At 43.8% G+C, this 13,094-nt stretch overlaps 1 protein-coding gene across 1 annotated transcript in view; it reads left to right on the top strand.

Moving 5' to 3' along the window:
* The first annotated feature begins 5,710 nt into the window (after positions 1 to 5,710).
* Positions 5,711 to 13,094, top strand: part of SLC9B2 (solute carrier family 9 member B2) — a 28,006-nt gene continuing 20,622 nt past the window's right edge. The window contains exons 1-3 of the mRNA XM_030564462.1: positions 5,711 to 6,101; positions 9,589 to 9,691; positions 10,323 to 10,503. Coding sequence (XP_030420322.1) covers positions 9,599 to 9,691; positions 10,323 to 10,503 — 274 coding nt within the window. The 5' untranslated portion in view covers positions 5,711 to 6,101; positions 9,589 to 9,598. The remainder of the gene's footprint in view (positions 6,102 to 9,588; positions 9,692 to 10,322; positions 10,504 to 13,094) is intronic.

Below are 13,094 nucleotides of genomic sequence, written 5' to 3'. Positions count from 1 at the left end.
TAACGCCCAAATGTATACAGAGCAGAAAAACAACAGTAACCGGTTAAACAGAACAGAACCAGATAACCAGATAAGAGGCCCGCCTCTAACCAGAACCAGATAGTATTTCCTTATCCTATTAGGGCTCACCTTATCGGACACGAACCCCAGGGGCTGCGGAGAAGTGAGGAAGAGGGGTTAAGCACCCCAGTGGCGCCGCTCCTAGTTCGCCGCAGCTGTCCGGAGTCCAATGTCCGAGCTAGGAGAGTCCCGTCTGGAGTCGCCAGAAACTGTTACCGAAATATCAGGTCTGCCTAGCTGAGAGCCAATTAAAAGCCTGACAGGGATAAGGAAAAATGCTTTATTCTGCAGAAAAACGAGAGCCTGTACCTTGGTACAAAAGACTGTCTTACACAAATTTCACAAACCTTTTATACACATTCAGACAAAGACCCTTGCGTGTTAATACTTGATTGGTAAGTGTAAAATCTCATGTTCCCCTTATCTGGGTAGTACTGACTGATTTGGAGCAGGATCTTCCTGCTTTGAGGCAGAGGAAAAGAGACAGTGAAAAAGTTCAGGCTACTGTGTCCATGAGCAGTACTCATCCTTCCCACCTACTGGCTGCTTGTAATCTATTAAGGGGAGTCAACCAGCTTTCACAATGACATGTAGAGCTGCTAGAAAGCAGCTCATAGTTCCTGAGACATTAGAGAGGAAAGGTTTAAATGTATTTCAAATACTTAAAAGGCTGTGAGACAAACTTTACATGTAATGGAAATTATGGGAATGAATCTTAAGCAGTGTTAAAAGACAAGGGTCCCATACTATGTTAGTATACAGACTCGTGATATGATTTTGCCATCAGTAAAACATTTTCTCCACTAATTAGATCAAATGTGTACAGTTCCTGGAACCCAAGTGAGTTGATGTTAGCAGAACGGGCTTGGCCGTATTACTACCCATGATAGGGCATTCTGTACCTTCCCTGTATCCGATCCCTGCCGTTCCTCAACCAAACAGCCATATTACTATGCAATGGCAGAGCTTTGTGTTAATATATTTAGAAAGAAAAACAACAAAACACTCAGTGCGGTAAATTTGCTTGTACAATTTAGTGACCACACTGATTGAGTTGTACAAGGACTAAAGGTTGGAGTAACTGATTCTGCCACTGATCATGGAGATATTGTCAAGGGTAAAGAACGGATGTGTTACGCCAAGTTAGGTTTAGTGCTTGAACCTACTGGCATGAAATTTCCTTGGTTATAAAAGGCCAGTGGAATGCATGGTAAAACATGACTAAAAACAGCCAGTTCAGTCACATTGCAGAAACGACACTCATTCCATTGTAACTGAGTTATTATTTATGATGATTTGCATAGGGAGAGCACTCGTTCTGGACCCCACTGTGCTAGGTGCTGTAAAAACACAGAACAAAAAGATACTCTCTGCCCCAAAGCGCTTACAATCGAAGTAAAAAAAAAATCTACCATGTTATGACACTATTACACTACAGCTAAAAACGTCAATCAATGCCTATAAATGTGGCTGCTTAAGAAATAATTGCTCTATAACTATTAAAGAAAAATTGCTGCTGCAAATTTTTGAACAGTCATCTCCAGAAAGCATGGTCATGCATAGAGACACATCTGTCAGGGGCGAAGGTATGGGAAGTTGTGGGTATGTGTATGTGGTGATTGCCTAAATCTCCTTTGAATCTTTGCTCATGCACCAAAATAAGACTTGATTTCTTGAAAGGTGCTGAGCAATGTGCAGGTCCAATTAAAGTCAGAGAAATTCAGGATGTTTGAAGTGGCATCTTTTATAAGCACTAAATTCACTTGATGTTTTTTCTTAAATTTTAAGGTTAGATTCTTCAGTCATTAAGACTCAGATAGTTCCCCTGTGTACTGCTGGCTGGCAGTGTGTAAAGACTGTCTCAAAAAACTTAGTATTTTGACTGGGAATTTGGTGGGAAGGGACTTCTACACAGGGAGTCATACCTGCATTAAGGTAGGAATGGTTGCCAAAGGGAAGTACTGCAGTAATGTACCATTTGATCTTTGACCTAGTTGGGAAAATAGGTAATGCTTAGGTGGGGGGGCAAGGGAGAAAGGAGGTTTGTACTTTCTATAATCATGGTTGGTCTTCTGCACAGAAGCTATTTGAAATATTTGACACAAAACAACCCCACTGGCTTGTGTGTACTGTATATAGGGTACAGATGACATGGAGTTTTGACAGATTTCCCTCCCATCTCCAATTAAAGGGACCTCTTAAGGGGATAAAATTGAGGCAAAAAAACAACCTAGACCAAAGTGGCTGGGTTAGACTTCACTGATCTGAACCCAAATGTTGCAAATTCATCATGGCAAAATAGTGTTTCCACCTTTTTATGAATTTATCATCGAGGCCAAAGTGTCCTTGTGCTTCGATAGCTGTCATGGCATATTGTGTGAGAAGAGGAGAGAACTTCCTGTTTTAGCTCAGCAGTGTGGAAGCTCATATTGCCCTTTCTGAAAATAAAAAATTTAAGTTTGGTGTTAGGTTTTTTTCTGTTGACAAATCCAGAGGTTATTGAACTCTTCTAGTTATCAGTCAATGTCCTTAGGCCACCTGGTGTTTGTAGTAGCTGAAACCAGCTGCATGTTAATGAATTTATCCTGGCAGCACTCCTGTGAGGTAGAGAAGTAGTATTATCCCCATTTGACCAATGATGAACTGAGGTAGAGAGAGAGGGGTCACATGAGAACCTGGTAGCAGAGCTTGGAATGGTATCCAGATAGTCCCAGTCCCTTGCCTTTGCTAGAAGTATCTTTTACAGATAAGTTATTCATTTACTTATTCACATAATGTATTATGAAATCTGGAGTTTTCTAAGAGGCTTACATGAGAGCACTCCTGTTCCAAAATTCACCACTTAAACCTGAGCTGTGTTTGTATTTTTATGGAGCTATGCAGAAATTCCCCCCCCGTGGAAAATTTTGATTTTCCATCAAAAAAGAAAACCAAGAAGTTTGGACCCCAAATTGATGAGTCGAAATGTTCTATGTTAAACAGATGCTTTCCATGGAAAACTTTGTTTAAGCAAACATCAATGGTGACAGAAAATGTGTGACCTGCCTTAATTTTTCCATGAAGATGACTAACAGCACTGTGATAACCTATTTTCTTTTTAAAATCTAGCTCTGAGATTCCCAGCTATTTGACACCTAATTTGCTGTGCGATTTTGAGAAAGTCACAGAACTCTTGTGTCTCATTCTTTCATCTGTGAAAGGGGGATGTGAGGTTCTGTTAGCCAGTCTTTGTAAAGTGTTTTGAGATCCTTTGCTGGGAAGCACAACAAAAGTGCAGTTATTTCATTCTCATGCATTCACACACTGTGGCTTGGTCTACACTATGTGTTTAAACCAATTTTAGCAGCATTAAACCGATTTAACGCTGTACCCGTCCACACTATGTGGCCCTTTATATCGATATAAAGGGCTCTTTAAATCAGTTTCTGTACTCCTCCCCGATGAGAGGAGTAGCACTAAAATCAGTATTACCATATCGGCTTAGGGTTAGTGGGGCTGCAAATTGACAGTATTGGCCTCCGGGCGGTATCCCACAGTGCACCACTGTGACCACTCTGAACAGCAATCTCAACTCGGATGCAGTGGCCAGGTAAACAGGAAAAGCCCCGCGAAATTTTGATTTTCATTTCCTGTTTGCCCAGCGTGGAGCTCTGATCAGCACGGGTGGCAATGCAGTCCCAAATCCAAAAAGAGCTCCAGCATGGAGTGTACGGGAGATACTGAATCTGATCGCTGTATGGGGAAACAAATCTGTTCTATCGAAGCTCCGTTACAGAAGACGAAATGCCAAAGCATTTGGAAAAAAAAATCTACAGGCTACATCATGCTGCGTGACAAGCGTAACGGGAAGCCAGAGACTCAAACGGACGCTCATGGAGGGAGGGAGGGGGTACTGAGGACGCCAGCTATCCCACAGTCCCCAGCAGTCTCCGAAAAGTATTTGCATTCTTGGCTGAGCTCCCAGTGCCTGTAGGTTCAAACACATTGTCCCGTGTGGTTCAGGGAATAGCTCGTCAATTTACTTCCCCCTGCCCCATGTGAAAGAAAAGGGAAAGAAATCATTTCTTGACTTCTTTCAATGTCACCCTATGTCTACTGAATGCTGCTGGTAGACGCGATGCTGCAGCAGTGAAGAGCAGTATGCACTCGTCTCCCCTCCCTGGTGGCAGACGGTGCAGTAGGGCTGGTAACGGTCCTTCTTATCAACCTGTGAGTGCTCCTGGCTGGCTTCAGGTGAGGCTGGCTGGGGGCGCCTGGGTGAAAATAGGAATGACTCCCGGTCATCCCCAGTAGATGGTACAGAACGGTTGGTAACCGTCTTCATCATAGCTACTGGGGGCTGAGCTCCATCAGCCCCCCCCTCCCTTTCCTGTGTAAAGAAAAGATTCTGTCCTGCCTGGACTATCATAGCAGTGGGATGCTGGGCTTCTCTCCCCCGCACTGCTTAATGTCCTGCCTGGACTGTCATAGCACCGGGAGGCTGCCTTCCCCTCATTTTATCTCACTAACAAGTCACTGTTTCTTATTCCTGCATTCTTTATAACTTCATGACACAAGTGGGGGGGGACACTGCCATGGTAGCCCAGGAAGGTTGGGGGAGGCGGGAAGCAACGGGTGGGGTTGTTGCCGGGGCACCCCCCCGTGAATGGCATGTAGCTCATCATTTCTGCGTGATCTGACATGGAGCAGCTGTGCTCGCTGATACACTGCTTCTCTAGTACACTTGCCCCATTTTCTAGGCAGGACTGACTCTATTTTTAGAAACCATAAAGGAAGGATTGACTCTGAGTCATTCCCAGTTTTGCTTTTGTGCCCCTGGGTGATCTCAGCCAGGGGCACCCATGATAGCAGCAGACAGCACAGAAGGACAGATAACCGTCATCTCGTTACCAAATTACACTGGCAGTAGATGGTACAGAATGACTGGTAACCATCTCTGCTATCATGCAAAAGCAAATGAATGCTGCGGTGTAGAGCTGGAGTATCATCTCTGTCCGTGGCATCCAGTACACATACAGTGACTGTAAAAAAAAAAAAAGCTGAATGGGCTCCATGGTTGCTGTGCTATGGCGTCTGCCAGGGCAATCCAAGGAAAAAGGGCGCGAAATGATTGTCTGCCGTTGCTTTCCCGGAGGAAGGAATGACTGACGACATTTACCCAGAGCCACCCGCGACAATGATTTTCGCCCCATCAGCCACTAGGCTCTCAACACAGAATTCTAAGGGGCGGGGGAGACTGCGGGAACTATGGGATAGCTACGGAATAGCTACCCACAGTGCAACGGTCTGGAAATTGACTTGCGCCTCGGACCATGGATGCACACCGCCGAATTAATGTGCTTAGTGTGGCCGCGTGCACTCAACTTTATACAAGCTGTTTTATAAAACCGGTTTATGTAAAATTGGAATACTCCTGTAGTGTAGACATACCCTGTGACACAGACACTCCATCGCTTCTCCTCCTTGCTTCCTCCCTTTCTTTGGACTTAGCACACCACCCCCAAGAATGCTGTACTATAAGCACGTGAGTTAATGTGCATTTCCCGTGCATCCCCTCCCAGAGACCTGACTCCCATTCCAGCAGACACAGGGCAGGAAAACCTGCTGCACTGGTTTCTTGGGTGAGAGAAAACGCAGCCTTCCCTCCAGCTGCTTGTCCCGGTAGGATGTAGCGGGGACAGGACGGCTCTGCTGCTTCAGCAAACCTGACCCGCCTAGCAGCTGTCATCCACCCTCACCCTTCTGCTGCCTTGTCTCCTCCTCTTCCGGGCGCGTCTGGGCAGGGCCCGTTATCCGACCCGTCCTGCCTCTCTGCAGCGGGAGGGGGCTCCAAGGCTGCAGCTCTGGGTCTCCCTCTCCCTCTCCCTCTCCCTCTCCACCCCCACGTGTCCTGCTGGCTGGTCCGCAGCTGAGAGGAGGAGGCAGATCCGCGGCCGGTGGAGAGCATCGTGCGCCCGGCCCCTCGCTGCGCAGCCAGTCCCGCTCGCGTGGGCTGCCCCGGGATCGGTGCGCGGCGCGGCAGGACCTGCTGCGGGGCCCAGGTAGGTGTTTGCAGCTGGATGCCCTGCGGATGAACGGAGGGTACCCGGGTCAACCCACGTGCAGGGCTGCTGGGAAGGTGCTTTGCCCGGCTGCCTTCTCCGGGGCTGGTTGGGATTTTATTCTGGCACTAAACGAGGCAGGTTCATGGCTGTTACTTGTCTGGTCCTTTCCTGTGTTGACAGCGGCCAGGGGAGGGAGGTGGGCAGTCACCAGGGCAGCGGAGCTGGGAAAACACGCCCCGGCTGCCTGCGGCAACCATCCCTCCATCTCTTCCCCTTCCCGAGTGAAATGCTGGGATTGTACGATTCTCACCAGGGGAAATGTATATTCCAGAGGGGGACTGGCTCAGAAGGGTGTTACTGTCAAAGACTCAGGACACAGTGTGTGCATGGGTCCTGCTTCGGTGATTTCTGACAATGGCTCGTTCATTCAGCTTGCCTGGGGCTGAATTGAAGAAGCCTAGTTTGGTTTTGAAATTGTGCCTCCATACTAGGGAATGGTTTAATGTTAATGTTACTGGATTGAGAGCCAGGGAGCCTGAGGACTTCTATCCATTGTGCCTCAGTTCCACTTTGGAGGGATCACTTCTAAGTAATAATTCAATCTCCCTGTCCCATCAATCCTTGGCTTCTGCCCGGAGACCACTGTCGGCATGGCATGTTGTAACAGAGTCCTTGTTAGATGGACTCCTGTCTGTTGGAAACTGACCTGGGGTCATCTGTTAATGTTAGTTAGGGCACCTACCTGTTGTCCAATAGTAACTTAAATCCTGCTCCTGCAAAGTGCACAGGGTTGCCGTGGAGTCAGGAGCCCATGCATACAACCCACCTTGCTGGGTTGAAGCCTTAATCATAGTACCAATGTTGTCTTTTCTCTTTGAGTTCAGAGCCTTTAAGCACCCTTTGGGGAAAACTGCAATGTTAGTCAATTCCATCACTGAAGAAAGATGGTGCAAATTATCAAAGAGGAGGAGAGGGGAGAAATTAGTAAAGTTTACCTATTTCCAAAAATGCTATTACTTAATGGTATGTAATTTAACATTAAAGATAGTGGATTAAATCCTAGCACTATTTAAATCAATGGAAGTTTTGCCATTGACTTCAGTGGGGCTAATATTTCACCCGATATATCTTAAGAATAAAAAACAGAACCATCAATTATGCAAAGAGTCCACAACAACTCAGCTCTACAAACAGAGACCAAAGAAAGTGGCACAAACGTTGATGCTGGAGGAAGCTGGCCTCCTAAACTAAAAAAAAGATGGCTTGATGGGGTTAATATGGAAAAAGCAGAAAACAGAAGTGCAGCAAAAATGTTTTTATTTTAAGACATAAAAACTGCATATATTTTCAGATATATCTTTGCTGCCTTTAAAGTAAGTTTCCTATTTGACTAGTTCAACAAAAACACACAGTTTTCTAATAAAGCAATGGAACAATCTATCTTTGTTCACCAAGTCAGTCTTCCCAGGTTTGTCAGCATTATAAATGAGATTTGATGGATAATTCTGGAAGTTACAAACTCATGTATAGAATTGTAGCATGAGGAAGGCCAATTCTTGGCTCAAAGGTCTGCATTCCAACCCAGCCAAAGTTTTGAGTTGGGTGGAACTTCTACTAACACAGAAATTCAACCAAAATGATTTGATAGATTTCTGGAAGCTGCCATTCACGCCCAAAGGGCTGAAGTGCACAAAAAGTGGCCATTAACAGAGAGTGTGTACCGTTTCAGTGGGCTGGAGAGCAATGTTAGCAAATAGTTTGATTCAAACCTTATCTTCAGATGTGGGTGGAACGCCCATTGGTTTAGATAACTGAAAATAGGGTAAATGTGCATTAGAGCCTGATTTTGCTTCCAGTGAATGTCCTGACGTATCTCTCACTAACTTCAGTGGGATCAGGATTGGGCTTTTAATTAGTACATCCGTGTTTAAGGGCTAAGTAGAAAGAGACTTCAGCCCACAGAACCTCACCAGGAAGTGGAGTGTAAAAGAGGGGATCAGAGCTCCGTGATAGGTCTCCCACTTCATTGGAAAAGGTCCTCTGGCAGGACTTGGGCTTCACATGGGGTGCAATGGAAGAGTCATGCTCCATCACGCTCCCACCTTTACCCTAAAACACAGTGCAAACCAGCACACATTTATGCTGACCTGAATTTGTCTTCTCCTTCTCTGGGATTGCAAGGGATCAAACGACCCCGGAGGCAAGTGTCTTCAGCCTCTGAGAAAGGAGGGAATGTGCTGCTTAGCTGAACTGGAATTCTTCCCAAGTGATTAAGGAGCAGCCCTGACAGACTGGCTGTAAGGAGATGTGGGACACTGATGGTTGGAATGGGGTGATGATATCCACTGCATTCCATCAGTGAGGCAGACACCTTCCCCCGCCTCAACCCAAGGAGTGGGTGGGAGAGTATCAAGATACCAGCAGAGACTTAGAAAGTGGAGAAGATTATTGTGAACCGTCCATTTTTGTTGAAAGAACTGGGAGAATTCTCGTTGCGCCTGTCAGAGTCGGTGTCCTCTTTTGGTTGTTTGTTTTGAAGGAGAGAACATTCTAATGGAATGTTCCACCCGCCACAAAAGCCAACTGTGCCAGCCTGTTGACTGGTGGCTGTTCCGAGAGGTGCATGAGGTCACATGCTTAATAAAATGAGTGCTGCCGAAAATTAAGGAATTCTGCAGGCTGGTTTGTTGGTAATTAGGTAACTACTATACCAAAATGCTCAGATGCCACATTTGATGAGGACAATATAAAAACCCAGAGAGATCAATAGATATTTGAGATCTTAATTCAAATGGGTTTCTGTCATTCTTAAGGACATTTTTGTTAAATAGCTCTGACGTGGTTTGGGATAGGAACTTAGCAGTTGGCAGAAGTTCCTTTCACTACCCCCTTGAAACACAACCTAAATTTGGCCAAGTTTTAGGCTGTGGAAAAACACCACTTGTATCTGTGCATTATTAAAAATTGTTTGCTTGATTTTTTAACTTTCTGAAAGCTCCAGTTGCACTGCACATGTTTGCAGGACACATTGAGCCTCCTGCATCATATGCTCATGATTCATGCAGAACTAGAAGTCCAGATAGGACACATGAAAATCTGATTCTCTTCCTCCTATTGCTCTTGTGAGGGGGAAAAAATTACTTAGTGGAATCATACACACAAGGGGGATGATTTAAGGTTGCACAGACAAACATAGTTCTGACTTTTCCCACTTCTGAGTTCTTGACTTTGCAACTTCACCAATGTTCTTCTAACGTAAGTTTTTTTAACAGAATAAATAGATATAAACTAGATGCACATGCACACAAAAGCTTCATTACATGCTTTCTAATATGTAATGTACAGTTGGTGTCTATGAGGCTTTCTCTTTTGTATGGGGAAAGAAAGATATGTGACTTTAAAAAAGTCTTGAAACAGGCAAATATACATGTCTGATTTGCTTCTGCTTATTCTTCAAAACCTTCGTTTATTTTTTTTATTGTAGGTTTGTCACCATGGTGAAGGAGGATACTGTGAAGGACAGTGAAGATCCAGAGCTGTCTATAGAGGTGGGAAATGGCACTATTCCCATGAATCAGAAAACTCAGGTGATTGCATTTGTATCTGTATTCAGGCCTCTCCTAGTACAGGGTTACCGTGGGCAGCTCTCCTTTCTCCAGCTTCATTAAAATATTGAAGGAAATTAGTTGTACCCCCTCAATTTGGGCCTTTCTTACATTTTACTGTATATTCTATAAAGTGTTTCTTTTGTGGGTTTAGCTGCCTGAAATCAGTCCTGACTTCAGTTTAAAGTGTCGGGTGAATTAGTTTAAATATTACAAAGACCCATCACCTGCCAAAAAATTGTCAGGTGGAGTTGAGATTACTGCAGTTATTCTCAAACTGAACCACAGGCAGTTCACTGGGCAGCAATTGCTGCTTCTTACTTGTTTTCAGCTGCTAAATTGTATTAAAAAACAGCTTGAAAGTATGACATACAATCCCAATGATATTTTTCCATGTAGTAAATTGCTGTAGTTGCACAGAGATGTTATGTGAATAAGACAAGGCAGCTGGTCCACAAGCAAATCTCTCTTAAACTGGGCTCCACACTATGCAAAAATATATCAAGGAGCCCTGACCTACAGTTAGCAATGTTATGGTAAACATAGCTCTCAGGTAGCTTATTGCAAATGTACACAATGCTGCTTCAGAGAAAACTTATTGTTTTTAACTCAGGAGGTAACTGTCTTGGACTGCAAAGGTACAGATGGAAATGCACAAACAGAAGAAACTGCTCTATTGCACAATTGTACAAGGCAACTTCAGAAACCACTGACAGAGTCAAAGCCTCCAAGGAAACTGAGGCAAATATTTGCTTGTCCTCCTCAAGGCCTCCTTGCCCGAACAGTGACAAATGGTATGTATGGGACAGGCGATGCAAAATGTTCAATTCTTTGACGTACAAGTATACACACCAACGTTTCGTTTTCTAGATGTGATAGCTGACAGCTTTTCTGTAAACAGTAAAGAACCATGAAGCGACTCTTACTTTTGATCTGCCAGGCAAATCTTTAGTTGCACTGATGGGAGAGTTTTGATGTAGATCAAGGACTTGCATTTTTAGTGCCTTTTCTGCCCCACTCCAACCCCTACCTCCAGCTCCTTCTGTCTCATCAGCTGGCTTATCTTCATATTAGAAATTGTTTTGATCAGAAGTGTGAGCTCTTCCACCTGTTTGAATGTTCTCACCCACAAATGAACTGTAAAGAAGATTATAAATCATTAGTTTTCTGGCAAAATAAATGCCTTGTGTTGAAAGTAGGTCATGAATACACTGGTCTGCAGAAGAACCTTCTTCTGTTACTTAGGTCTCAGTCCAGCGCTACATACCTAAGATTTTGCAAGCTTAGGAGCCTGGCCCCAAAGCAGATTGACTCATTCAGTAGGAAGGTTGGCCTGTTATGGAAGTCCAAGATAAAAACTCAGGGCTGGCCAAGGACTGCAGAGCTTCCCAAGTGAAGGCACTCATATGGGTGTGAGAACCTTCTAGCCTATGCTCTGCCCCTCTGGATTCACAGGCTAGTACATTTCTTACCCCGCTGCCTCCCTCTCCTGGCTGCCTGGGCCTTGTCACAAGAAGAAAAAATTCCAACTCTAAAATGCAGTAACTCCCTTCTATGCATGTGGGGAGATGGTGCAAGAGGGCAAGGATGGATCATTCTGGTTTTTTTTTTTTCTCTTCCATCTTCTATTTGTATCTATCCTTGCTTGCTCTCCTTGGCTGATTGCAGGACCAGAGCTGCGAGCCTGGAAGAACAAGATACCTTCAGGTTATGAAATATCTGCATTTTCCCTGCCTGTATCAGGGGAAACTCTCTGCTCTGCACTAGGTTGTACAGAGACCCCCTGTGGATGCCCCTTTGCTAGGGGTTGTTTTCATAGTGGAAGAATACAGTGTATAAATCTACCCAGCTGCAATTTTCTTTTATTCTTTGAAAATGAAACTATGAAAACTAACAGCAATAAGCCAGGCCAGAGTGTGCAGTAGATTACTGGTGCATTCCTCAAACAGCTGAAGACTTCACAATACAGCCAAGATGTGTGTTAATAGGATTACTCACCTGCTTACATTTAAGCACATGCTTAAGTGCTTCACTGTATTGGGGACATTTGCTCACTCAGCACCTTGCAGTACAGTTAAGCCCCTTTGTTTTCAGTTTAAACTGATTTTTACCAAAAAATTCCCAAGTTTTACAAAATGTATTATTCAGTTGTTTCCAGTTTTTACCCTACTTTTGTATCATTCAAATATATATAAAATAACTTGTTTTATTAGAAAATACAATACACTGCATGAGATATATGTATTATGATAATAAATTAGTCTGTGTGTGTATGCAAAGTTGCCTGTTGAAGTAAGGTTATGTATTAGCCTGGAAGATACACACCATAAACAAACTGGAATGCATGCAGTCTCCTCAGTGCGTGCACATCTGGACTCACTGATGAATCTCATGCCCACTACGTACACATTTCAAGCTGTTAGCAGATCACAGGGTGACCAGATGCCCCGATTTTATAGGGACAGTCCCAATATTGGGGCTTTTTCTTATATAGGTTCCTATTCTCCCTCTCCCCCGCCACTCCCTGTCCCGATTTTTCACACTTGCTATTTGGTCAGCCTAGCAGATCACAATCTAAAGATTTGACATACTAAAATGGGAAGAAGATGAAAAATCTGTATCAGGATATGTTTCAGAACACAAGGAAGTATTAAAAAGTTTAAAAAAAAACAAAAAGGAGAAAAGGATGAAGTTGAGTGTATGTGCTGCAAATGGAGTGGCTCAAATATTAAATGTAAATATTTATAGGCTAATAGGTCTAAGGCTACAACACTAAACTGTTTACTCAAATGAAAAGTTTTATTTGGGGATTAGAGATACACCTCTACCTCAATATAATACAACCCAATATAACGCTGTAAAGCAGTGCTCTAGGGGGGCGGGGCTGCGCACTCCTGTGGATCAAAGCAAGTTCGATATAATGCAGTTTCACCTATAATGCGGTAAGATTTTTTGGCTCCCGAGGACAGTGTTATATTGAGGTAGAGGTGTATATTGTTTTTTTTTTAACTCAGAGTTGACGTGTTTTGAGTTCTATTTTAGTTCTTCAGCAAACCACACTGATGGACGGAATTCAAAGCATTAATCTCCTGAATACTTTTTTCCCCTGTCTTTCCACCCACCAAAACAAACTTCAATATTTACCCAGAAAAATTATTAATAATTTTTGCACTGTTTTTCACCTGTTTTTTGTTGGTGTGGTAATAAACACTGATAAAGTCCCAGGAAAAAATAAATAAAATAAAAACTGAAAACCAAGGGCCTAAGTACAGTGCATACACTGTTGTGACTTACTGTCATATTTTAGCATCAACAAAATCAGAGCTCCAGCTCAAAGAACATCAAAGATCGTTGTAACTAAACTGACATTAAAAGTAAATGTTTT

The sequence above is a fragment of the Gopherus evgoodei genome, chromosome 5 (genome assembly GCF_007399415.2).
Source record: "Gopherus evgoodei ecotype Sinaloan lineage chromosome 5, rGopEvg1_v1.p, whole genome shotgun sequence".
NCBI lineage: Eukaryota > Metazoa > Chordata > Testudines > Testudinidae > Gopherus > Gopherus evgoodei.
Note: the sequence above shows the minus strand (reverse complement) of the source record. Positions and strands in the feature narration are given on the sequence as shown.